General features: G+C 50.8%; 2 protein-coding genes across 11 annotated transcripts; both read left to right on the top strand.

The window, feature by feature from the left end:
* The first annotated feature begins 1 nt into the window (after position 1).
* On the top strand, positions 2-18222 carry KIF17 (kinesin family member 17). Of its 10 annotated transcripts, none has more exons than XM_071449156.1 (6): positions 9-1932; positions 3369-3515; positions 7301-7545; positions 10183-10280; positions 12017-12105; positions 12233-12827. In XM_071449156.1, exons 1-3 carry the CDS (start codon positions 1576-1578, stop codon positions 7373-7375), a joined length of 579 nt encoding a protein of 192 aa, XP_071305257.1. In that variant the 5' UTR covers positions 9-1575; the 3' UTR covers positions 7376-7545; positions 10183-10280; positions 12017-12105; positions 12233-12827. The 10 variants fall into 10 exon arrangements, 9 of the variants coding, with proteins under 9 accessions (XP_071305248.1, XP_071305249.1, XP_071305257.1 ...); XM_071449152.1 differs by lacking the exons at positions 7301-7545; positions 10183-10280; positions 12017-12105; positions 12233-12827 and adding exons at positions 4301-4402; positions 17582-17649; positions 17736-17844; positions 18110-18222 and having other exon boundaries at positions 19-1932; XM_071449151.1 differs by lacking the exons at positions 7301-7545; positions 10183-10280; positions 12017-12105; positions 12233-12827 and adding exons at positions 4301-4402; positions 17582-17649; positions 17736-17844; positions 18055-18185 and having other exon boundaries at positions 19-1932.
* A 189-nt stretch (positions 18223-18411) lies between these two features.
* DDOST (dolichyl-diphosphooligosaccharide--protein glycosyltransferase non-catalytic subunit) lies at positions 18412-24685 on the top strand. The gene is made up of 11 exons (XM_071449146.1): positions 18412-18555; positions 19650-19760; positions 19994-20080; positions 20328-20431; positions 21189-21283; positions 21604-21697; positions 22460-22608; positions 23202-23349; positions 23471-23591; positions 23941-24047; positions 24129-24685. Exons 1-11 carry the CDS (start codon positions 18417-18419, stop codon positions 24276-24278), a joined length of 1305 nt encoding a protein of 434 aa, XP_071305247.1. The 5' UTR covers positions 18412-18416; the 3' UTR covers positions 24279-24685.
* Positions 24686-25397: the final 712 nt, after the last annotated feature.

The following is a 25397-nucleotide window of genomic DNA, read 5'->3' as shown; positions in this document are numbered from 1 at the left end:
TCACACCTGTCACACCTGTCTGCTCACACCTGTGTGCTCACACCCGTGTGCTCACACCTGTCACACCTGTCTGCTCACACCTGTGTGCTCACACCTGTGTGCTCACACCTGTCACACCTGTCTGCTCACACCTGTCACACCTGTCTGCTCACACCCGTGTGCTCACACCTGTCTGCTCACACCTGTCTGCTCACACCTGTCAAACCTGTCTGCTCACACCTGCGTGCTCACACCCGTGTGCTCACACCTGTCACACCTGTCTGCTCACACCCGTGTGCTCATACCTGTCTGCTCATACCTGTCTGCTCACACCTGTGCGCTCACACGCTCTCCTGCATGCTGTGGCACTGCACTGGTGCTCACAGGAGGTTGCACACCCACGTGCTCACTCACCCTCGCCTGCACACGCAGGGGCCACAGCTGGGTACCGCTGCCATCGCACACTCATGGCCCTGTGCACACTCACAGTCTGTGCCCTGGTGCACACCCCTCTGCACACCTGTCTCATGCACCCCCCTCTGCACACCTGTCCTCGTGCAACCCCCATTGCACACCTGCCCTTGTGCATCTCCCATTGCACACCTGTCCTTATGCACCCCCCTTGCACACCTGGCCTCATGCACCTCTCATTGCACACCTGTCCTCGTGCACACCTGTCCTCGTGCACACCCCCATTGCACACCTGTCCTCGTGCACACGTTGAACACGTGCGCGCGCCCCCGCGTCAGTCACGTGACGCGCTGGGCGGGGCCTCTCTCCCGGCGCGGCCCCGGTCGCTGTGGCGACCGCGTGCCGCCGCTCGCGCATGCGCGGGGCCGCCTCCCGCCGCCTCAGCGCCGCCGTGCCCTCGGGGTCCGCGCGCCTCCGGCCAGCGCGGCACCGGCGGCGTCACCTCAGGTTTTCCCTTGCTCAGTCCTCTTTGGGCGTGTCTCGGCTCACAAAAGTTACCTCAGGGTTTCTTACCCTTGGGTTTCCCGCCCTTCAGCTTCTCCCCAGGGTTTCCCTCACAAACCTTTCCCCCTTCAGGTTTCCTCCCCCCGACCTGCGCTAATTCCCCCTCAGACCTGTTCCCAGCTTCCCCCTTTCCCTGCATCCCTCTTTTTCTCCTTACTTTCCCGTTCTCCTCCAGCCTCCCTCGCTCGAGGGTCTTTTTCCCGCGTGCCCCCAGTGAGGGTTAAGTGCTTCCCTCCCACAGGGGGTGCAGATGTCCGGAGTTAGGCTTGCTCCAGCCTCTTCCCAGCCGCCGAGTGATCTGTGGGGCTGGTCTGGATGGGTGGGGTGACCTGTGGGGGGAGTCTGACCCGAGTGTGTGGGGCTGACCCCGGTGTGTGGGGCTGATCCCTGCGTGTGTGGGGCTGACATTGGTGTGTCACTGACCCGGGTGTGTGTGGGGCTGACCTTGGTGTGTCACTGACCCAGGTGTATGTCACTGACCCGGGTGTGTGGGCCTGACTGGGTGTATGTGGGGCTGACCCCGGTGTGTGTGGGGCTAACCCCAGTGTCTGTCATTGACCCCAGTGTGTGGGTGACTGACCCCAATGTCTTTCACTGACCCGCGTGTCTCTCACTGACCCCATGTCCGTCACTGGCCCCAGTGTCCGTCACTCACCCCCGGTGTCTCTCACTGACCCCGTGCCCGTCACTGTCCGTCTGTGGGTGGCGGGGGCGATGGCGGCGGAGCCGGTGAAGGTGGCCGTGCGCTGCCGGCCGCTGAGCGGGCGGGAGGCGGCCCTGGGCCACCGGGCCATTGTCCATCGTGGGCGTGGACAGCTCACGGGGCCGGTGCCTGGTGCGGAACCCCGCGGCCCCCGCCCAGTCCCCCGGCAGTTCTCCTTGGACGGGGCCTTCGGCGGAGAGCACAGCACCGAGCGCATCTACAGCGAGATCGCCTACGAGCACATCTACAGCGAGATCGCCTACCCCTTGGTGGAGGTCAGTGGGCACCCAGGGCAGCCCGCACAGTTTTGGGCACCTCAATGAGTTCCAGGAGCGTTTGGACAATGCTCTCAGGCACAGGGTGGGATTGTTGGGGTGTCCATGCAGGACCAGGCGTTGGACTCTGATCTTTGTGGGTTCCTTGCAGCTGAGCATGTTCTGTGAACACATAGCTCGGGACAGGGGCTGAGGGGTTTTACAGGTGATCCCTAAGTGAAGCAGGATCCACTTGACCTTCCCCACCTTCTGCCCGTGGCAGAATGGTGCAACAAGATGAACTTTAAGGTCCCTCCCAACCCAAACCATTTGGGGTTCCTGATTTATGGGCAGAAAGCCCTGTCCACTGCTTCAAGAGGCTTAGCTACAAGCCTGGGCAGCAGAGGAGAGCAGACAGTGTCCCAGCAACAGTCTGAGAAATTGGGAAGAAACAAAACTTTGTTAGCAGCAGCAGGGCACTGAGGAGAGTTACATTTAATTGTTTTAGGTGGATGTTTATATCACAGAATTCCAGGATGGTTTGGGTGGGAAGGGACCTCATGCCATCCCACCCCTGCCATGGGCAGGGACACTTTCCAATGTCCCAGGCTGCTCCAAGCCCTGTCCAGCCTGGCCTTGGACACTGCCAGGGATCCAGGGGCAGCCACAGCTGCTGGGGTATCAAACTGAGGATTTTAGGGACATTTTTACTGTCAAGTGAGAAACCTTAGAGAAGATGGGGAACCTCAGCCTGGATTCCCAGGGGAATAGGGGATCCCTTTGTTTCCTTGTTAGCAGATCAGCACAGGAAACAGCTGAGGTTAGAAATGAACCTGTTAAGCAAAAAAAGACCAATCTCCCCCCAAAAAAAAAGTTTTGTTAGAAGAAGTAACACAGATTAAATGGCTCGTCATGGTTTTAAGATAGAAATTCCTAATCATGAGAACAAGCAGGGCTAGAAACAGTAGATATTAGAATAGGTTATTTTTTTCTTATTTAAACCTTAAGAAATCCAGTTATTTTTTCTTCCTACCACACTTCTCTGAAACAGGGACAAGTGACAGTGAGCAGCTTGCCAAGCAAAAGTTATTCAAAGCTAGAGTCCATCCCCTTGGCCACCCCCTACCAACTATTGTTCTAGTTGTCTCTTTGAATCTCGTAAGATTTTTGTGCCCTATGGCAAAAATATTATAGTTTGCTAAGTGTTGGTGTTGTCAACTGCTTTTCAACATCTGCACTGCTTCAAGATTCCTTGTTTTGAGAGAAAAACATTGATTTATATGCTAATTTTGTAATTGCTATACTCTGATGACGTGTGAAGATTAAGCAGCCTTTTCGTGTTTACTTCCAGCTCTTCCTTTAAAACACCTTTTGAGGGGGTGGGAATGAATCTGGACACTGTGTTTCCAGTTAGGCAAAGATGCTGGCTGTTTTCTCTGGTTTCCCCCCATTTCCAGGGTGCCATGGAAGGCTACAATGGCACCATCTTTGCCTGTGGCCAGACTGGCAGTGGGAAGTCCTTCACCATGCAGGGAGTTGCAGATTCTTCCTCACAGAAAGGGACCATTCCCAGGGCGTTTGAACACATCTTTGAGAGTGTACAGGTGGGTGTGAAAGAGATCCTGGCAAGGTTTTCTAGAAAGACTTTGGTGTCCTGTGCCAAGAAGTGAGTGCTGATGGCATGAAGTGTGAATGGGGACAGGTTTGGGGTGCACTGCTCTATGGTATTGTCAGGCACCCCAAGGAGGGGAGAGAAATGATGCATCTGACTCCACTGATATCAGAAGGCTAATTAATTACTTTATTATACTATATTGTTTTATGCAATATTACATTGCATCTAAACTGAATCTGCCAAGCACTCACTCTGCACACACTGCTCTGAATCTCGTGACTGCCAGTGGCAGTCCTGACACACACACACACACACACACCTGGCCCTGACAGGTCAAGGGAACAAACCACCATCACTGTGGGTGAACAATCTCCATATTGCATTCTACTTTGGCACAAACACAGGCACAGCAAATGATAAGAATTGGTTTTTCCTTTCTCTGAGGTTCAAAGAATGTGAAACCCAGAAATATTCTTGGGAAGAATTGTGCCTTCCTTGCTTTTCTCTGTGAAGAGAAATGTGGCTGCACTGCTCCTCATCCTTAAGCTGGGGCCTGTGCATAGTGACATGAACTAACTGTCCCCTCATGCCAGGTGCCATTGTGACCCTGAGGTGTGGAAGGACCAGGGGTCCCTGCAGTTGGTGCTGAGTGGTTCCACCTGCAGTGAATGGCCAGGGGGGTTGAGTGAGGTGCTGGAGGGTGGGGGGCACCCAGCTGTGGGAGGGGCTCCCTGTGCTGTGCAGCCTCACCCCCACTCCCCCCTGGCTCTGCAGTGTGCTGAAAACACCAAGCTCCTGCTGGGAGCCTCCTGCCTGGAGATCTACAGAGAGGACATAGGAGACCTTCTAGGAGCTGACACCAAGCAGAAGCTGGAGGTGAGACAGGCTCAATGTGTCTTAATTAAGTGCTTTAATTAGCTCAGATGGCTGTTACCATGACTTACAGAAGTGCAACAAAGGTCTCTGTCTGAAGCCTGAGTGCTAGAATATGAAGTTACATGAGAAATATGGAAGCTGAGAGGGACTTTTGAGGGACTTGAGTGAAAGTTTAGGAGCAGGATGCAGTTGGAGACATGTCCAGTGTATCCCACATGAGAGTGGCTGGTAGCTCAGCAGCAGCTCTGTGAAAATCCTTCACTGGACAAGGCTGGAATAAAGTGCTCATGGGGCAATTTCTTCCTCTTCATCTCATGCTTGTCTCTATAGCAAGAGGATTCTGGGCCTTATAAATGTTTAATCTGATCTAGTGGAGCCACGGATGATCTCTTTATCTGCCTAAACAAAAAAGGCTGATCCTTTTTGAGGGCACACAGTAGATATTATTCCCCACGGGAACACATGTGACATTTACAGGACCATAGGAGGGTAAACTCTCCCAAAATCCTAACCAGGGGGCTGATCTTTATAAAATTTACCTCTTGGTGGCTTTGCAGATGCTTTTGTATGTATTCCTGGGAGGAGCTAGAAATCCCCTGTCCCAATTTCCTTCCTTGCAGGACTGCCCTGGTGTATAAAACCAAGGCAGCAGCACCTTGCAACGCTCTGGGATGGCAACAGACCCAAACTGCCTTACAGGGCAGGTATTCCTGACAGGTTTCTGCCTTTAAGGCAGGCAAACCCGTCTCTGCTCCATGTTCCAAGCGTGCTTTGCTTGTCTCCTGCAGAGGGAGAGTGGGAGCAGGGGACTTCTTGCTGCAGTTTCCCTTCCTTTGTTCCACACCGGGGGTGCCGCGGGTTTCCATGGCGATGCTGTTGGCGCTGGGCGGGCAGGAGCTGGGCAGAGCCGTTTCCAGGGTAACTCTGTCACGCTGCCTGTTGCTGCCTGTGAAAAACGCATGTGTTTTACGATTGGCTTTTGGCAAATATTAAAATGAATCTTCTATGTGTTGTGTTAGAAAGTAATGCTGTATTAATTCTCTTAAATAGTGTTTTAAATATAGTTTTAGGTTATAAAAATTGTTAAAATAGAAACTGTGCTATGGAGGATACTTTTTTTAAAGAAAGGACTCGCAGCGAGACAGCAGCCACAGGACACCTGAATCTTTCAGAGAAAAAGAATTTATTGCCCTCTTATCAGGAGAAACAAACTTCTTCCTGCCTTGAAGGCACTGTTAGGATTCAGAGGAAGAAGTTGATGATGACCAGACAGAATCCTGTATTTGAATGGAGTTTATGCATCATGGATGAGGTGTATGAATATGCAACAGGCTGTTGCTTTTAAGGGTTAATCCTCTGTTAACGTGGGTCCTTTTTCAGGTCCTTTGTGCTGCCCAGAAAAAGGTACCCGGACTGTCAGTAACTCTTTGTATTTATTGTCCCATATTGTCCTAATTTAAATAGTCCAAATTATTATTACTCTGATTGTATTACTATTTTTATAACCATTTTATTACTATTAAACTTTTAAAATTTTAAAGACAACTGATTGGCGTTTTTCACACTGCCTCCACCGAGTACTTGAGGGAGGGTGTCCTGCCCAAACAAATCCCAGGCTGCCCCACTGCACACCTCTGAGTCCCCCAGTTCCCCCAGAATCCCATTTTGTTCATTCCCTTGCCTTTCACCTCAGTGACTACAGCCACGTCCTGGGTCAGGTGTTCCTCAGGGACTCTGCAGCACCCCCAGACAGAGCCAGGCCAGTGCTGGGCTTCTCAGCAGCACAGAGCAGCCACAGTGTATGAACAGTGACTGTACTGGGTTCATCCTGGGCATCATGGCTTTGGAACAAGCATAAATCCCACCCAGTTGAGTGTTTGGCCACTTTTGCTCTGTTCTGTGGGATTTTTTTAACAGCAAATGCTGTTTTACATCATTTCTTGTGAACATCACTGAGGTAGCTGAGCCTCCTCTTTGGAAGTCACAGTGCCAAATGTGGTCTGTGCTGCTCCATCATGACAACCATATCTCGATATCCCAGCTGACATGATAAAGATAGTTTTGGTGATGAACTTAGCAGATGTGGGGTGTAACAGAGCTGTGGAAAATTAATTTAGCTCATTTAAAATTCCCAGTGTGGAGGGGGCTGGTGTAGGAGTGCAGGGATCTCTGGATTATTTTGTATTTTTTGTGTAGGTTTGATGGGTAACTCAAAATTTTGGATATTTCCATTGCTTATTAACATTCTGCATGAAACTTTTCATCTATGCAATTGATAATTACTGAGAAGATGCTGTTGGGTATTTAATGTTCTGTCTCAACCCAGAGTCCCAAATACGACTTTTGTTCATTTAAAAATTAATTAATCTGGAGAAAAATGGTGACAGTTCACCTGTGTGTGACGGGTGTTACTTTGGGAATGTTGTCAGTGAGCTCAAACCACCCACTCAGAACAAAGACTTCAGCAAAGCACTGGGAACAATATCTGGGAATATTGTATCTGTCCTTTGGTATTAAAAAAAGCTTCCTATGGCTGAGGAGATCTTACAGCCTTTGCCATAATAGGTGAGATGTATTTTGATTCTTGTTTAAAATATGCAGCTTAATAATAGAGAAGGTGGAGGGTGGATAGAAGCTGGGTTCCTCATGGCCTGGGGGATGTCTGAATCAATCAGCAACTTTTAGCTTGAATTCTCTGAGCCACGAAGGTGGTTCCTTCTTTCTCTGTGGTTTTATTCCTCCTTCAGAACTCAGGCTTCCTGGTGGCAGTCAGATGTGTTTTTCTCATACTGCAGTTTAATTTCACGTAGCCCTCAAGGTTCTGGGCCATTCCCAGTGTAATTTTCCCTGCTTTCAGTGCCCCTTGTTGTGACCTGGCTTGTGTTATCCTGTTGGCAGCTGAAGGAGCACCCTGAGCAGGGGCTGTACGTGCAGGGGCTGTCCCTGCACGCTGTGCACAGCGTGAGCAGCTGATGGACAGGGGCTGCAGGAACAGAGCAGCGGCTTCACCCTCATGAACAAGAGCTCCTCCTGCTCCCACTCCATCTTCGCTGTCTGTGTGGAAATCTGCGCTCTCAGTGCGTACCTGGAGACCCTGTGAGGCCACTCATCATCCCTCAGCTACCCTTGGATCCCAAATGATGGTAGGTGCAGCAGAAAAATCCTCCTCCCTGGGAGAGTCAGAACCCAGGACATCCCTCTGGCTGCCCTGGATGGCTCGAGCCCCTGACAGGGTGTGACCGTGTTCACAGGGGTGTGAGGATGAGGGGAGAGATAAGCATCTGACTCCATGTTTCAGAAGGTTTGATTTATTATTTAATGATATGTATTATATTAAAATTATACTAAAAGAATAGAAGAAAGGATTTCATCAGAAGGCCAGCTAAGAATAGAAAAAGAAAGAATGAATAACAAAGGCTTGTAGCTTGGACAGAGAGTCTGAGCCAGCTGACTGTGATTGGCCATCAATTAGAAACAACCACATCAGACCAATCCCAGATGCACCTGTTGCATTCCACAGCAGCAGATAACCATTGGTTGCATTTTGTTCCTGAGGCCTCTCAGCTTCTCAGGAGAAAAAAATCCTAAGGAAAGGATTTTTCATAAAAGATGTCTGTGACAACAGGGGGTCTCTGAGCACGAAGCCAAAGACACCTGTGCCTTTCATTTTAACCCATGGAGAAAATTACCAACTGTGTGAAGATTTACAAGCCACGAGAGTTTAAGTAGAATGATAGTTAGTTTGTCACAAGATAGAAAAGGAGAATTTTGGGGGTTTAGAATGGGGGTTTATGTCTGGGGCTTTGCCCCAGAGGTCCTGGTTGTCCTTGATGGGCTGCAGCTGCCATGTCCTTAATTGGGCTGCAGCTGTGACCAATGAAGAGAACTGGGATAAAAGGGGGTGGGATAGCCAGTCAGGGAGAGCCTTGGAGGAGCTCTGACCTGAGAGAGAACAGCATGCAGAAGAAGGAGTCAGTGAAGATTGGCAGTATGAGAATACACCAAAGAGGTATGGACTTTAGAAGTCTGATAATATAATTATGGGACTCTAGAGAAATAATAGAAGAACAACAGGAATGGCACCAGTTCACTGGGTTTGACTCCTCATCAGGATCCATCTCCTCATCTGGGGGGTTTTGGGCCATGGCAGGGACACCTCCCACTGTCCCAGGCTGCTCCAAGCCCTGTCCAGCCTGGCCTTGGACACTTCCCAGGATCCAGGGGCAGCTGCAGCTGCTCTGGACCAGGACCTCCCCACCCTCACAGGGAAGGATTTCTGTATATCTCATCTAAATTTCCCCTCATGAAACAAACTGAGGAGGAAAAAGTTGTATAAACTCATGGTCAGATCATGTTACTTGTAGAGGACTTTGGCTGAAACTGTAAATACTGCTGAAATATGTGGAGGGGTGTGTGTGTGTGTGTGTTCAGAGAGAGCAAGAACAGGCATAAATTTTTACTGTGGATCCTGTTGAGAAAAGCACTAAACTGTGCAGTGTTTAGATTAAGTAGATTTTTTCTTACTTCAGGGAGTCAGGGCCCAAAGCAGACAAAGAGCAGGGCTGGAACAGGACGTGGAGCCAAAACAGTCCTGGTTCTGACTGTTGAGATGCTTCCTCCTACGAGCTGACTGGGAATTGTTTCCATGCAGATGAGCAAGGGCAGGATCACCTCAGGGCTGCCAAACTCAACTTGGTGCATCTGGCAGGAAGTGAGAGACAGGCAAGGACTGGTGCCACAGGGGAGAGGCTCAAAGAGGCCACCAAAATCAACCTGTCCCTGTCTGCCGTGGGCAACATCATCTCAGCCCTGGTGGATGGCAGGTGCAGACACATTCCCTACAGACTCCAAGCTGTTTGGATCTTTAGAATCCTCCATTCTGTTTACAGACTTTTCCTTCACTGCTGCCAAATTGACCTTATTCTACTGAGATGGCAAAGACCATCTCAATAATCCAGTGTTTTCAATAGTGGCAAGTTCTGTTAGAAAAGGCTGAACGTGATTCAAATCCATGGTTATTTTTGGTGATTGTGGCTAGAATTTGGTCAGTTGCAGAAGAGAGGTTTCAGTAGGAAGAACAAAAATGAGCTGCAAAAGAAATAATACTGTAAAATTCTTTTTTGAATATATATGTATGTTTTCAAAGTAAGCATTCAGCCCCTTTTTTCCTACAATGTATGTTTTTGACACTACAAGAGAAGTTTTGCCCTCCTTATGGCAGTGCCTGAGGACTCAGCCCAGCCTCAGCACACCTGCTCTGTCCTCTGGAGCAGGAATAGGAAATGTAGGAGCAAATGTAGGGGAGAGCAGTCCTTAGGGAGCTGATCACCTTTGGAGAATTAGCCCCTAAAAAAGGGCAATTTTCAGCAGGGAATAAGGCTGTAGGATGACTTTTCCCCCCTTTCTGCCTTCTTCAGAAACAGCTGGGAACAAAGGTAATTTCCTTGCACTTTTCATCTTCCCGGTGTCTTTTATCTCCCAAATCTGTAGCATAGCCCTGGAAACAAGTCCTGGTTTTCTTTGAAAGAGATACTTTTATGTATAAATACCATCCAATTACATTCACTTCCATTTTCCCCTGAAGCTGGAACCTCTCCCTCTCTCCCCACAGCTCTGGAGCCCTGGGCTGGCAGCATTTTGGCAGCGAGTGCTGTTTGAAGGAGCACAGGGGTTGCCATGTTCTTTCCTGGCACCCAGCTTCTTTGTTCTCTTTCCAGGAATTCTGCTGACAATCCCACCCTGTGACTGTGAGTGATTTTTATTTCTGCTTTGCTTTGTAGGGCTTCTACCTGCTGGGGCTGCTCACCTGGGAGCAAATCCAGCTCCCTACCTCAAACCCCAGGTGGATCTGGAAGCAGAGAAGCAGCTGATCACAGAAGTAAATTGGGAAGAGTGGCTTTGACTAAAACTTTTTTCATAGTAATCATTACAAATATGGTTCAGCCTTTCCAGAACACTTCTCTTTTTCTATTTTTCTCTATTTTGTAATCCTTGGACTTCTCCTATGAACAGACCATGTGTTATGGAGGCCCTGTGCCTTATGATAAGCCACCTCTTGTTTCCACTTCTCTGGGGATGGATTGGAATGGATTCCCAGGAAGAATTTTTGGAGGAACTACATGTGAAATTGTCAGAAAAGAGAGGAATAGAGTTGAGGAAAGCATAGTCAAAGGTGTTAGGAAGAGTACAGAGGTGAGGAAAAAGAGGAATAGAGAGCCAGAGGGAAACAAAACTCTCTCTTTGCTCTTTAGAAAGTTCATTCCAGGGCACCACAACCAGCCAAGGCAGCTGTTTCTAGGGCTGAACAGTCACTTTCATCAACAACAATCACTCCTGTGTCAACTTAAGTCACAGGAAAAGTCAGTGGATACTGGTGGTGGAGTTGTATTGGGATGGGCATAAGGTGTGACCTGGAATGGGCCTGGATGTGACCTTGGGAACAGTCCCAGGGCTGTTGCTGTGCCTTGCAGGAGTTCCAGGAGAGGCTGGCCCAGCTCCAGGCCAGCTACCAAGCAGAGCAGGCATCCCGTGCCCCCCTGGAGAAGGACAGCAGCAGCCTGAGGGGTGACTTTGATCTCAAGGTGTCTGTTCTCAGCATCTCCTCAGGAAGGAAGCAGGTGTGGAGGCTGTGCAGCCCAGCCCAGGTTCCCTCAGCAGCAGGGACTGGTTTTGCACTCACATCTGTGGCAGGCACTGCAGCCTTTAAAAGGCAGCAAGTGTTGCCACTGCAGCAAGTGCTGCCTGGCAGCAGCAGTCCCTGCTCTCAGCCCACGCTCATCCACAGCAGGAGCAGGGACTCTGCCTCTCCTGAATTTAAGACTCTGTCCCAGCTTTGTCCTCTTCCCTTTTTCCTTGACTTCTTTCCCTGTCGGAACCAGCCTGACCCTGTAAGCCTTGAGGCAATGAAAAGCCTCATTTTTGAGTAAAACACCTGCTTTTTGCCCACGGAGCAGAGTTGCCCCTGCTGAGGGCAGCGTGGCTCTGGAGCAGAGGTCACTGCTCTGTCCCCTCCCCTTGGACTCTCATTGCCGAGGGCAGGGCGGGGTGGCTGCCGCAGTCTCTTCCTCCGTATGCAAATGTGCTCCGGCACTGGCTCTCCCGGTGGATTATCCACACCATCGCTCACTGCAAGGCAGATATTCCTCTCACATCCTAGAAATTGCCTCCTCTCCCTCTCCCTCCCCATTTCTGCTTTTCATGGACACCTGCAGTGCCTCAGAGCATGGTTTGCAATGTGCTCATACAGCACTGATCACCCACTAGTAATCCCTGAACCTGTATTCTTCATTTTTGGTGCTATCGCATTTTGAGGTGAAGGTTGAGAGGTTCTTTATTTCTTTCCCCTCTGATTACAAATGTGCACCCCCAGCCTGTGAAATGGATGATTTTTGGAGCCAGGCTCTCCCAGCCCTGTACAATCTGCTTTCCTTTCCTGATACACCCTCTCAGTGTTTCGTGGTTTTTACTGCCCAGCAGAAGCAGGTGAATGACAGCCCTTTTCCTTCCAGACACGTCATTCCTAGCTTTGGGGGGAGCTTTGGGAGATGGTTTCACAGATTTCTGTCTAGTTTTGCACAGCTCATTACCAACATTGCGTGTATTTCCTCTTTTCAGCTGCCACACGGACTAGAACAATCTCTCACCACACACCTTCACATGAAGATGCTGTTGCTGCAGCACATAAAGAGCCAACCTCAGCCCAGGTACCCTCCAGGCTCCTTCTCCCCTCTGGATGAATAACCCTGAGTGGGTAACATTGTGCTTCATCTTCCCCAGGACTCTCACTGTGTCTTTCCAGAGCTACAGCCTTTGTTTTCCTCTTGTCACCAGGACCCAGCAGCACCAGGGACTGTCACAGACACCAGTGGGGTGAGCAGGGGCAGTGTTGGAGCAGTGGGAGCTGTCCCTGCCCCGGGGATTTCCCTGCCTGCAGAGCAGCAGCTGGTGCTGGCCAGGTCAGTGACATCCCTGCCTGTGCCTTCTGTCCCCCGGGCACACCCTCAGGCAGGGGCAGCTCTGCCATGGCACCACAGCTGCTGAGCTCCCCCTGCAGTGCAGCCCCAAACCAGGCACATGTGAGTTAAAATGATTTGTGACCGTGTTCCCAGGGCTCTGAGGATGAGGGAAGAGATGAGGATCTGACTCCATGTTTCAGAAAGTTTGATTTATTATTTTATGATATATATTATATTAAAACTATACCAAAAGAATAGAAGAAAGGATTTCATCAGAAGGCTGGCTAAGGATAGAAAAAGAAGGAATGATAACAAAGGCTTGTGTCTGGACAGAGAGTCTGAGCCAGCTGACTGTGATTGGCCATTAATTAGAAACAACCACATGAGCCCAATCCCAGCTGCACCTGTTGCATTCCACAGCAGCAGATAACCATTGTTTATTGGATAAATAAACAAATATCCATTGTTTATATTTTGTTCCTGAGGCCTCTCAGCTCCTCAAGAGGAAAAATCCTAAGGAAAGGATTTTTCAGAAAAGATGTCTGTGACAATGATGGACTGGTTTGGGTGGGAGGAACCTTAAAGCTCATCCCATTCCACCCCTGCTATGGCAGGGACACCTTCCACTGTCCCAGGCTGCTCCAAGCCCTGCCCAGCCTGGCCTTGGGCACTGCCAGGGATCCAGGGGCAGCCACAGCTGCTCTGGGCACCTGTGCCAGGGCCTGCCCACCCTGCCAGGGAAGGATTCCATTCCAATACCCCATCCATCCCTTCCTCTGGCAGTGGAAGCCATTCTCCCTTGTCCTGGCACTCCAGCCTCTTGTCCAAAGTTCCTCTCCAGATTTCTTGGATCCCCTTTAAGCAACCAGGAGAGGCTCTAAGGTCTGCCTGGAGCCTTCTCTCCTCCAGGCTGTTTTTAACCCAGAACTAACTTTGCCCTGTTGGGTGGATGAAGAGCTGTTCCCTGCAGTGCTCAGTGGGGCTGAGTGCCAGAATTTTGAGAGAAGAATGGAGATGTTCAAGTCAGCAAACGTGGATGCCAAAAAGTGGTAACAAATTCTGCCTGGAGCTGTAGGAAGGGGAGCCTTAAGTGCCCACACAGGTTACGGAGATGCCTCCTTTTCCTCTTGAAAGAGGGCCTTGAAGCACACTTGGAGCCCTCTCATGTCTTACAGGTAAGGCAGCAGCTGTCCTGTGGCTCATGCATGGACTCTTCCCATCACTGAAGCCACTTTTGCCTCCAGCTCATGCATCTCACAGAGTTTGCAGCACATCATCCACAACTAACAGCAAACTTTCCCAATAATCCTATTCCAGGGGCACTGCCAGGGCCTGGAGGACAGGGCTGGGATATGAGGGATGCAGGCTTGGACTCGTGTTCAGCCCAAATCAAAATCAACCTGGCTCAAGGTTTTCTCTGTGTGAGAGCTGTCCTGAGAGAATTCCCTCAGCCACAGCACACCACCACATACTGAAGCAGCATGGGGGCTTGGGCTGCTCCAGAAATACATGACTGAAGCAAATTCTCCTGAATTTTCACTTCCTCCATTATGTGGAACTGTATACAATTAGAAAAGCTCAAGCCAAGATATGCTGTGACAGTCTGATTCTGAACAGTTCTGTGGGTTTTAACCAGTCCTTCTGTGGGTTTTAACCAGTCTTTCAGCTTCCCTGTGGTGTGTGCTCACTCTGTTGGGTCTCTCCTGGCTCAAAATGGAGCTGCTATGAAATGCAGAACAGCAGTGCCTGTAATTTATGGGCAATTCTATCTGTTAAGGGAGAGATCTCTAAAGAAAGCCTTCCTTTGGATTTGATATCAAATGTTAGTGGTCCTATTGCAAGAATGAATCCTTTTGTGGCAAACAAGGGAAAATGCCCTTCTAATCACATTGTTAAATCCAGGTTCTGTGCAGATTGGGCAGGAGGGTTTGGTTCCACAGGTGTGAGGATTTCAAAGGCACCTGCTCAAGCTTTGCACATCAGGGCAGCTCAGCAGAGCAAGACTGAATCCTTGGATCCAGTGTGTGTTAAGCAGAGGAAAGGGAAGGTCACCTGGCAGGAGCAGTGCAGCAGAATAGCAGGTCAGTTCTGGGGGAGAATGAGCCATTTCACAGGGTTTGGAGATAATTAGGAGGCTGTTATCAGTAAAGGGGTTATCAGCCAATTTGAGACAGTGCTGGCCAACCTGAGCTAGACAAAGGAATGCTCTGGAGCATAGCTTTATTTCCATGCCAGAGATGATTTCAAACACAGGCCTGTGCCAGTGCTGCATTAACAATGCTGAGGTGACACAAACCATGGCTGATACTGCCCCAAAATGGAAACCATCCTGTGGCTTTCAGATCTAACACTCCCACATCCACCAGTTAAAATAATTCTCTGTGTGATTTTGGCACCTTTTGTGCATCCTTGAAAAAAAATATTTGATGTTTATTTAAACAAGAATTTAAATATAAAGTACACAAAACAAGGGTTTTAAAGATAATTTTATGAGCTCAGATATGGATTTCTGATCATCCTTGTTGACTGAGGTGCTTGCAGTAACACATGCTTTGCCTTTGGGGAGTATTTTGCCCAGAGAAGCTGTGGCTGCCCCATGATGCCTGCAAGTGTCCAAGGCCACGTTGGACAGGGCTGGAGGTAGCCCTGCTGAGGGGGTGCAGTGAGATGGCCTTTAAGGTCCTTCCCTGCCCAAACCACTCTGGGATTCTGGGATTCTTTTTATGACAGAAAGTGTTAATAATAAGTACAATCTGCTATGATTACTCAGGGCAGAAAATCTTATAATAATTCCCATTTTTCTGTCTTCCCAAATGTCACCTGTGGAAGGACATGCCTCCTCCATGCTTGTGGAGCTGTTCTTGAGCTCGGTGCTCCCTTCTGCAGGTGCTGCAGCAGCGGCTGCTGGGGGAGAGCAGGCTCAGAACCAGGACCTGCAGGAAAAGCACAGGACCTGCAGGAAAAGCACAAGCCCTGCAGGAATCCAGCGAGGCCAGCAGCCAGCAGGCTCCTCCTCAAGGTCCATGACTCCATCCAGGAGGAGCTTTGAGCCAAGGCACTGGAGGAGCTGCAGGAGAAGGTGAGGGAGCAGCTCCTTCCTCCTCCACACCCTCATTTTTTGTGTTCCAGGGCTGTGGGTTTAGAGAATGACTCTGGCTGTGTCAGGATTTCATACACCACGTTGTGTGTGTGAGCTTTTATGAAATCCCTCATGTGAAAAACGCCAATCACTTGCTTTTAAAATTTTAAAAGTTTAATAGTAATAAAATGGTTATAAAAATAGTAATACAATTAGAATAATAATAATTTCTTCAATTTGAATTAGGACAATATAAGACAATAAAAACAAAGAGTTACAGACATCTGGGTACCTTTTTCTGGGCAGCATAAGCCTGAAAAAGGACCCACGTTCACAGAGGATTAACCCTTAAAAACAATAACCTGTTGCATATTCATACACCTCATAAATGACCCATAAATTCCACTCAAACACAGGATTCTGTCTGGGCAGTGTCAGCTTCTTCCTCATATTCCTAACGGCGTCGTCCTGCCCGAGCAAGGAAGAAGTTTGTTTCTCCTGATAATGGGGCAAGAAATTCTTTTTCTCTGCAAGATTTAGGTGTCCTGTAGCTGCTATCTCAGTGCAAGTCCTTTCTTTAGAAAAAAAAGTATCTTACATAGCATAGTTTCTATTTTAACATTTTGTTATAACCTAAAACTACATTTAACACACTACTTAAGAGAATTAATACAGTATTACTTTCTAACACAACACATATAATATTCATTTTAATATTTGCGAAAAGCCAATCATAAAATACGCATTTTTCACACCTCAGGTGGGGGATTAAGCTTTTAAGCCCAAACCCCTGCAGCGGTAAGGGCTCAGTGTGTGACACCTGGCGGGAGGAGCACGTGTTGGGATGGGAGGGGATGCGACTCCCTCTGCCGACCTTCAGATCTGCTGCAGCTGCTGCCCGTTCTGAGCTCGCTTTCTGGGGCAAGAAACAAAACATTATAAAGTAATGCTCTTAAATTTTACATTTAAAATCTTCATTTTCAAAACACTTGAAAATCAGTTTTGCTCTGATATTTTGTGGTCGAGTCAGAGGGTCTGCAAAAAAATTGATATCTGTGTGTACAGTCCTAGACCTACACATGAAGGACTTGCTTTATTTGGGTGTTTAGGTTATCAAAGAAATATTGCACCTTTTTAACCAAATTTAGGAAATTCCAGGAGTTCTAAGATAAGATTAGGTTCAGCTTCATTCAAATATCATCCCTGTGGAAAAACATGAGAAGACTTTCTTTAAAACAGACATGGAATAATCTCTCCCTTGGGCAGGGACACCTTCAACTATCCCAGGCTGCTCCAAGCCCCATCCAGCCTGGCCTTGGACACTCCCAGGGATCCAGGTGCAGCCACAGCTGCTCTGGATTTATTTAATTTTGCTCTGGATTAATTTATTTTATTTAATCCTAATTTGTACCTAAATTAGGAAAGTTTCCAAATATTGAAGCTGGCTCGTAGCTTAGGGGTATCATCCAAGCTGAGTACTATTAAAATTTATGGTGGCAGGACGGAATCCGGCTCTGGTCAAGGGTGGGTGATTTAGTGTGGTTCTGCTGGGTTAAAATCATAGTTTATGTGCTGGTTTGTTGTTTTTGAGAGGGTTCCTATAGGACCCACATCCTCTTATTTAAATTCAGTCTGGGTGCAAGTCCCCCTGGGAGCAGGGGAAGTGGTTCCTGATGGAAAGGGGCACAAATACAGAGTGTGATGGAAAGGGATATAAATATAGGGTAAAACAGTAACACTTAGCAGCAGCTAAAGGCAAGTCCCAGAACTCTTAACATTCAATATTTAACAACAGACCAACACTTCAAATTAAGACCCTATCAACTTCATTAACATCAACTAGCAATTACCACTCTGAAAAAGAGCTCTCATCTCCAGGGTTTCATTTCTCACAAGGGAACAGTGCCTGGGGAGAGGAGGGCACTGTGGGGGACAGGGAGGTGACCATGGCTCTGCCATGCTCGGCAGGCCACGCTCAGGCTGCGTGCACTCGTAACATCCTCCACACACGGTTTGTCTGCAAAGTGTGAGTAACAAAGGTGGCACTTGGTGCGGATCCCTCGGGAATGTGATAGTGCCGGGATCAGGGAATGCAGCCAGCAGGGTGGTTTTTGTTGTACACACAGCGACCATCTCTTCCCACAGCGGTTCCAGCCCTGCCACAGCCCAAACCTGGCCGGACAAGCCCCTCGAATGAGAGCAGGGAGCCAGCGGTACGGCCCATTCCTCCTCCATTTCTATCCCATTTTACCAATTTTGCCCCATTGCTGGCGCTGCTGACAGCGTTTGCCACCTGCAGCCCGAGGAAGACCACTCCAGGCTAGTGCTGGACAGGAGCGACAGCGAGACCATTGCCAGCAACTGCTTCCGATCCCGGCGAGCCAGCCAGATCCTGCAGCTGGACCAAGGTAATCCCCCTTGCCCAGATATCGCCGGCACTCATTTTCCTCCTTTTCCTTGAGAAATCAAGCATTTCAGTATATTTTATTATAATATAGGCGACCCACCCAAGATCATTTCCGCCTTAACCTCTTGACCTCTCGGGGGTTTCTCGCGGGACGCAGCCGCATTTTGGGGTCCTGCGCTGCCCCACCACCCCCCTTTCGCTCCTCTCGCAGCTCCCGCAGGCTCTGCGGGCAGCACCGCGCCCCAGCCCGGCCCTTCCGCCTGCAGCCCTTGGCGCCCCGCGCCGACACCAGGCGCAGGAAGGGCAACGCCAGCTCCAGCGCCCGCCGCTTCTGACCCACCGCGGGCGTGGGCGCCGCGCAGGAGGGAGGGGACAGCAGCGGGGCCCTCCCTCTTCCGTGGCGACGGCGGCCGTGACGGCGCGTGCGCTGCGTCCCAGCGTCGCGGATCTGTCTGTCGTTGATTGGCTGGAGGCCGCTCGGCGCTGGCGCTGATTGGCTGGAGGCTGCTCGGCGCTGGCGCTGATTGGCTGGAGGCTGCCCGCCTCTGGAGTAGTTCGGCGACCGGGAGCAAGATGGCGGCGGCCGCTGTGGTTGTGTGTGGGCTCCTGGCGGTGCTGGCGGCGGGCGCTGAGGGCGGGCCCCGCACGCTGGTGCTGCTGGAGAACGGGAACCTGCGCGACACACACTCCATGTTCTTCCGGAGCCTCGCGGGTACCGAGCGGGCCGCGGCGGGATCCCGGGAGGGGTTGGATGGGGTGGGACCCAGGGTCAGGATGGGGGAGGAGGTTGGGGTTACCTGAGGGAAAAGGGGATGTTTGGGGTCTTCGGATTGGAGTCCCCTGGCTGGGCTGAGGGCGCAGCCAGGGGTCCCTTGCTGGAAGGGGCTGTGTCCTCTCGTCAGGATGGGGGAGTGATGAAGGTCCCCTAGGGGAGAGGGGGGTGTTGGAGTTCACTGTTCAGGATAAGGGAGAAGATTTGGGATGCTGCAAAGGGAGGAAATTGGAGTTTCCAGGCGGAAAAAGGGGGTGTTTGGGGTTCCCATGTCAGAGCGGAGGAGGAGATTGGGGTCCCCTGTCCGGCTGAGGAAGCAGATTAGGGTCCCCTGAGGGAGAATGGAGTATTTGAGGTCTCCTGGTCAGGCTATGGGAGGTGATGGGGGCGCTGTGCCTGGGTGAGAGAGGAGATTGGGCTCCCCATGTCAGAATGGGGGAGGAGATCGGGATCCCCTCATCAGGCAGAATAGGAGACTGGTGTTGCTGGGGAGAAGGGGTTGTTTGGGTTCTCCTGGTCAGAATGGAAAAGATTTGTGTCCCCATGTCAGGCTGAAGGAGGAGATTGCAAGGGGGGTGCTGTTGGAGTTCCCTGGGCAGGCTGAGTGAGAAGGAGACCCCAAGCCAAGGGAGGAAATTGGGGCTCCATGGTATTGGGGGAGGTGTTGGGGGTCCCCTGGCCAGGCAGAGGGAGAAGATTGGGGTTCCCTGGAGGAGGAGGGGATGAGTGTTTGGGATCTTCTGGTCAGAATGAGGCAGGAAATGGGGGTTTTCTCAGCTGTGCCTGTGTTTAGGTGCCCTGCAGCCTCAGTCCCTGTTTGATGGGTGAGAGTGAGGCATCCTTTGACATCAGGGCTCTTCAGGGGATCCACTCCCTGGGTTTATTTGGAACTCTCAGGTGCTGCTCTTAAAAGGCAGTGTTTCCAAACTGCTCCTTCACTGGGGAAACAAAGCTCTGGCTCCTGCTGCAGTTGTGCTGCTCCATGTGTGCTTTCATGGCGTGCAGAAGTTGTCCCTTTTGTGTCCTGGCTGCAGACAGGGGCTTCGACCTCACCTTCCGGACAGCGGATGATGCCGGCCTGTCCCTGATAAAGTATGGGGAGTTCCTGTATGACAACCTCATCATCTTCTCCCCATCCATAGAAGGTAAACGTGGAGGGGAAACCTGTGGAGCTTGATGACATCTTTGGAAGGGTATTTCCAGCTGCTCTGTGAATTTTAGTGAAGTTCTACACTTTGGATGTACTCAGTAGCAAACTGCAGCTCTGTCCAAGCCTTTATTGGTGGTTCTTTCATTGATTTGGTGATTTGCTGTGGTTTAATTCTGCTGGGGGGGTATTTCTGAGCTCCAGCCATGGATTCCTGCTGTTTTCTTTCAGACTTTGGTGGGAACATCAATGTGGAGACCATCACCGCGTTCATCGACGGCGGCGGCAGCGTCCTCGTCGCCGCCAGCTCGGACATCGGTGAGTGCAGGTGTCCCTGCAGAGAATTCATTCACTGCAGCAAAGGCAGCTGCTCCTCGTCACCTCAGGGCTTGCTCGGGGAGGAAATGGCTGATTCATGCCTCTAGTACCATGTTCAGTGGGAGCTCAGTGAGGAGGTCGTGTTGTTCCCTGGGGTTTGGCTTATAGAGCGTTGAACACGCGACTCTCAGCTGAATTTAGTGCTGAGTTCCTGTGTGGTGTGCCAGAGGATCCATTGTCCCTGCAGGTGACCCCCTGCGAGAGCTGGGCAGCGAGTGTGGCATCGAGTTCGATGAGGAGAGGACAGCGGTCATCGACCACCACAACTATGACATCTCTGACCCCGGGCAGGTAAGGGCCTTGCCTGCTCCTTCTGGCTGCTGGGCTGGGTGCAGAGCTCGAGGGGTGAATCCTCTGTCCTTGTGCTCCCGTTTTTCCTCTATCCCTTCTCTCCCCGGCTCCTCCCAGGAAAGTGGGAAATAATCCCTGTTGCAGCATTCAGTTCTGCTGCTGTCAGGGTGCTTCAGGCTCTGCTTTCAGATGGTCACTGTGTGCAGGCAGTGATTAATCCTGGTTCTGGATCCCTCTGAAGCTTGGGGGGGGAATTTCACCTGAGGGTGAAGCGTGTCAGATGCCGAGTGCAACACTTCAGGTGTGGGAAGGGAGAATTTCAGTCCCAGATTTTCAGATCACTGTAGAAACACAAATTTCTACAATTTTATCTGCCTGGTGTAATCCAGCATTTTAAAATTAAAACATATATTAAAGTCTGAGCTAAATCTACTCTGGTAATTTTTGTTTAAGGTAAACTGTTGAAGCAGTACATATGTGCACGTTGTCCTGGTTTGAGGATGAAGGTTGCTAAATGCAGGGAAATAAAACACTGTAGGTGTTGCTGTCTTTATCAAGTGGCAGTTTGTATTTCCTTGAAGATCAGTGTTAACCTAATGTGATCATAAACACAGAAATACTGCTGTTTTGCTTTTTAATTGAACGACAATGTTCACTGAACAGTTGTAATTGTCTCTAAAATAAACTTTTAACTGAGAAGTTGCTGTTTGTCATTAGACCCCGACTCACCTCACATGGATCTCTCTTGTTTCCCCAGCACACCCTGATCGTGGCTGACACTGAGAACCTCCTGAAGGCCCCCACCATTGTGGGGAAGGCAGCACTGAACCCCATCCTGTTCCGAGGAGTTGGGTGAGCAGCAGGGGTGAGGTGAGGGAAGAGCAGTTGAACCTGGGGTGTTGCTGCAAGGTGAGCATGGGGTAAACCCCTGGGGCTCTTAACGTGAGCTTAACAAATCTCTCTTGATTTCAAACAAAAGTAGAAGGAAATCCTCCAAAGTAGTTTAGGTATTGACTTAGGAATGGTTCCTAATAAAATCGTGGAAGAAATATTTAGTTTCTCAGCAGGTAGAAGGGTGAGAAGGTCCATGGGGTTGAGCAGGTGGCCCCACATTCCTCTGGGTGTGGGGACCCTGGGGTGTTTGTGCTGCTCACTGTGGCTTTCCCTGCAAGGATGGTGGCTGATCCTGACAACCCACTGGTGCTGGATATCCTCACTGGCTCTTCCACTTCCTACTCCTTCTTCCCAGATAAGCCCATCACTCAGGTATGCTCCCTTCCTTTCTCTCCTGTTTTGAGCTGTGCTCCTGCAATTCAGTCCCTCTAACTTCAGCTGCTTGGGAAAATCCTGGAGTGTTTGATCTACTGATTGATTTTGGTTGGGCTCTTGGCTGCTTCCCTGTGACAGTGTTCACAGGGGTTTGAGGATGAGGGAAGAGACGAGGATCTGACTCCATGTTCCAGAAGGCTTGATTTATTATTTTATGATATATATTGTATTAAAACTATACTAAAAGAATAGAAGAAAGGATTTCATCAGAAGGCTAGCTAAGAATAGAATAGGAAAGAATGATAACAAAGGCTTGTGGCTCGGACTCTCTGTCTGAGCCAGCTGACTGTGATTGGCCATTAATTAGAAACATCCAACATGGGCCAATCCCAGATGCACCTGTTGCATTCCACAGCAGCAGATAACCATTGGTTACATTTTGTTCCTGAGGCCTCTCAGCTTCTCAGGAGGAAAAATCCTAAGGAAAGGATTTTTCATAAAAGATATCTGTGACACTTCCTGATGTTGCCTTCCTCTGCTTTCTGAGGAGCTTTTCAGCGTGAGGGACACGTGTCCTCCAGGCTCTGGAGGAGAGGTCAGCCTAGATCAAAGCATCTCTCCCATTCCATCCCAGCTGGAGTGCTGCCAGAATCCTCTTCCTGTTTTTTCTGAGCTTCGTGGTTGCTCCTTAACTGCAGCTGGTGCTGCTGCAGCCAGCCTGTCCCACCCCACAGCAAACTGTGCCCGTTTGCCCCGCAGTACCCGCACGCCGTGGGCAAGAACACGCTGCTGATCGCGGGGCTGCAGGCGCGCAACAACGCCCGCGTCGTCTTCAGCGGCTCCCTCGACTTCTTCAGCGACGCCTTCTTCAATTCTGCCGTGCAGAAAGCGACCCCCGGCTCCAAGAGGTGAGTTGGCTTCCCTGGCTGAGGAGTGTTTGGGGAGCCCTTGGAGGACAGAACTCCTGGGAAACGGGCAACAAATGTTTGTGTTTTGGGAAGGAGCAGAAACCTTGAATTGAATTGGGGTGACGCATCCTTTACCGTGGCAGAACAAAGCGCTTTGGAAAGCAGCTCCTTCCTTTAACCTCAGCTCAGTTTGTGTTGCTTTCACCTCTGTTTGGTTTGGGTTTAGGCCATGTATCGCTCTTGCACTGGGGTCAGGGCAGGAACAGGCGAGAGGCAGGATCGTAGAAAAGGCAAAGAAGGATTTATTCAAAAGAACCATGAGGTTTTTATAGAGTGGTACAACAGATTCTATTCTATTGGCTAACTAACAGAAACATCTTTCTCATGCACTGTCCTTGCAAGGAACGGAAAAATAAAGTAGAAAAACACTACCTGCAATTTGTTTATAGTCAACAAGTTCTCACATCTTTCTAGCTCCCTAAAACTCCTCACGAGCCGCTGTGAGAAACGCTGGCTGTTTCTCTCTCTCTGTCCCATGGCACCCACAGCCATGGGGTATTTTCTCGGCTGCCTCAGCCTCCCTTGTTGCACAGGTACTCCCAGACAGGTAACTACGAGCTGGCCGTGGCGCTGTCCCGCTGGGTGTTCAAGGAGGAGGGCGTTCTGCGCGTGGGCGCCGTGTCCCACCACCGTGTCGGGGAGCGGGCGCCGCCCAACGCCTACACCGTCACCGACCTCGTGGTGAGGCTGCCGGCCGGGCGGGGCGGGCACGCCGGAGCCGCCCAGGGGAGGAGCTGGGCGGTGCTGGGGCTCCGAGTGGGCTGGCGCTGGTTTTCAGGCATGGCTGGTTAATTTGTCTCAGGAGTACAGCATCGTGATCGAGAAGCTCGCTGACGGCAAGTGGGTGCCCTTCGATGGGGACGACATCCAGTTGGAGTTTGTGCGCATCGACCCCTTCGTGCGCACCTTCCTCAAGAGGAATGGTAGGTCCCTGTCAGGAGGAGTGGGAGCTTCCCCTCTAGAGGAAGAGTGGATCCCTGTCAGGAGGAGTGGGAGCTTCCCCTCTAGAGGAAGAGTGGATCCCTGTCAGGAGAAGAGGGAGCTTCCCCTCTAGAGGAACAGTGGATCCCTGTCAGGAGGAGTGGAAGCTTCCCCTCTAGAGGAACTGCAGGTCCCCATCAGGAGGAATGGGAGCTTCCCCTCTAGAGGAATAGCAGGTCCCCCTCAGGAGGAGCAGGGTGTCCCTGTTGCTGCCCTGGCCCCACACTGGGAGTGCTTTCACCTTTCACAGCTTCTCGTGTCCCCTCAGTGTCACCCCTGTCTCTCCCTCAGGTGGCAAATACAGCGTGCAGTTCAAGCTGCCGGATGTTTATGGCGTGTTCCAGTTCAAAGTGGATTACAACCGGCTGGGATACACCCACCTCTACTCCTCCACACAGGTAAGTGTGGGGGTGTGAATCCCCCCTGTCCTGGCAGCAAAGGCTGCCCTGGACTGCAAGGGCTGCTCTGTCCCCGTCCAGGTGTCCGTGCGTCCCCTCCAGCACACGCAGTACGAGCGCTTCATCCCCTCGGCGTATCCCTACTACGCCGGCGCCTTCTCCATGATGGTCGGCCTCTTCATGTTCAGCATTGTGTTCCTGCACATGAAGGAGAAGGAGAAATCCGACTGAGCTCCCTGTGGGAGCCTTTTCCTGGTGCCAGGAGGGCCGGGCAGTGTCAGAGCCTCCGTGTATCCATGTCAGGACTGGTGGGTGCTGGATGCACTGTGGGGCTGTGTTTGGTCTTTTTTGTTTTTACACCTGTTATCAAGGGGGTTATTGAGAATGACAATTTAATTTTGGGGGGCGAATCTGTTACCAAAGTGTCTGCAAACCCGGGACCAGGATGCTTCCAGTTTTTACTGATGAGTCGCAATGTTTGCTCACTCCACTGTTGGAATGATTGGGGTTGGGGTTGGGCTGGAATGATTTGGATGGATTGGGGTTGGGCTGGAATGATTTGGATGGATTGGGGTTGGGCTGGAATGATTTCGATTGCAGATTAACTCCCAGTTCAAAATAAAGTCTCGTTCCTCTCACCCTGGCTGGGAGTGAGGTGAGTTCATGGCTTGGGGCATTTGGATGCAATCTCAGAACTGAGGGCTGCGTCCCCACCTCGCCTGCTCCAGGTGTTCCCCAGGGTGGGAAGGAGGCTGGAGAATGCTGAGAGGCAAAAGGGGGAGTCTGGGGCACACAGGGGGACTTGGGACACACCCCAAAAGCACAACAAAGGGTCTGGGGTGTCACCAAAGGCACGTGGAAGAGGACAGGGCGTGTCAAAACCCCTTCTGTGCCCCATAATGCAAACAGGTGAGCTGAGGGACACACCAAAGGCTCAGCAAAGGCCAGGGATTCCCCCTAAATGCACACTGAGGGGTCTAGGGGGAAAAAAACAGCTGGAAGATGTGATCCCAAGAAAACCAGAGTGAAGTGGAGGAGCTGACGGGAGGGCAGAGCTGTGAGATGGAGTGAGTGGCTCTTGGGATGCACCTGGGCTGTTTTGGGACGGAGGGTGGGGAAATGACAGTGGGAGTGATGGGGTCAGAGGAACCAGTGAATGAAAGGATGAAGGTGAAGGGGCCCTGGGAAGGGGCCCTGGGGGCAGCAGGTGGGGCACAGGGACCGCCAGGGGCACAGGGATACCCAGGGCGGGGCACATCTCGGGGGTCACCTGGGGACAGTAGGGACCGCCAGGGGTACAGGGATCCCTGGGGAGACTGGAACGGCTGGAGGACATCTGGGGACATCGGT

This window comes from Agelaius tricolor, unplaced genomic scaffold (genome assembly GCF_023055355.1).
Source record: "Agelaius tricolor isolate 1412-34295 unplaced genomic scaffold, bAgeTri1.0.p SCAF_28, whole genome shotgun sequence".
Lineage (NCBI taxonomy): Eukaryota > Metazoa > Chordata > Aves > Passeriformes > Icteridae > Agelaius > Agelaius tricolor.
Note: the sequence above shows the minus strand (reverse complement) of the source record. Positions and strands in the feature narration are given on the sequence as shown.

Coding starts and splice junctions, on each gene's coding strand:
- KIF17 (XM_071449147.1), top strand. CDS start 1,576: ATGTCCGTCACTGGCCCCAGTGTCCGTCACTCACCCCCGGTGTCTCTC. Junction 1,933..3,368: donor TCGCCTACCCCTTGGTGGAG/GTCAGTGGGCAC, acceptor CCCCATTTCCAG/GGTGCCATGGAAGGCTACAA. Junction 3,516..4,300: donor ACATCTTTGAGAGTGTACAG/GTGGGTGTGAAA, acceptor CTGGCTCTGCAG/TGTGCTGAAAACACCAAGCT.
- DDOST (XM_071449146.1), top strand. CDS start 18,417: ATGGCGGCGGCCGCTGTGGTTGTGTGTGGGCTCCTGGCGGTGCTGGCG. Junction 20,081..20,327: donor CGCCGCCAGCTCGGACATCG/GTGAGTGCAGGT, acceptor TTGTCCCTGCAG/GTGACCCCCTGCGAGAGCTG. Junction 21,698..22,459: donor CAGATAAGCCCATCACTCAG/GTATGCTCCCTT, acceptor TTTGCCCCGCAG/TACCCGCACGCCGTGGGCAA.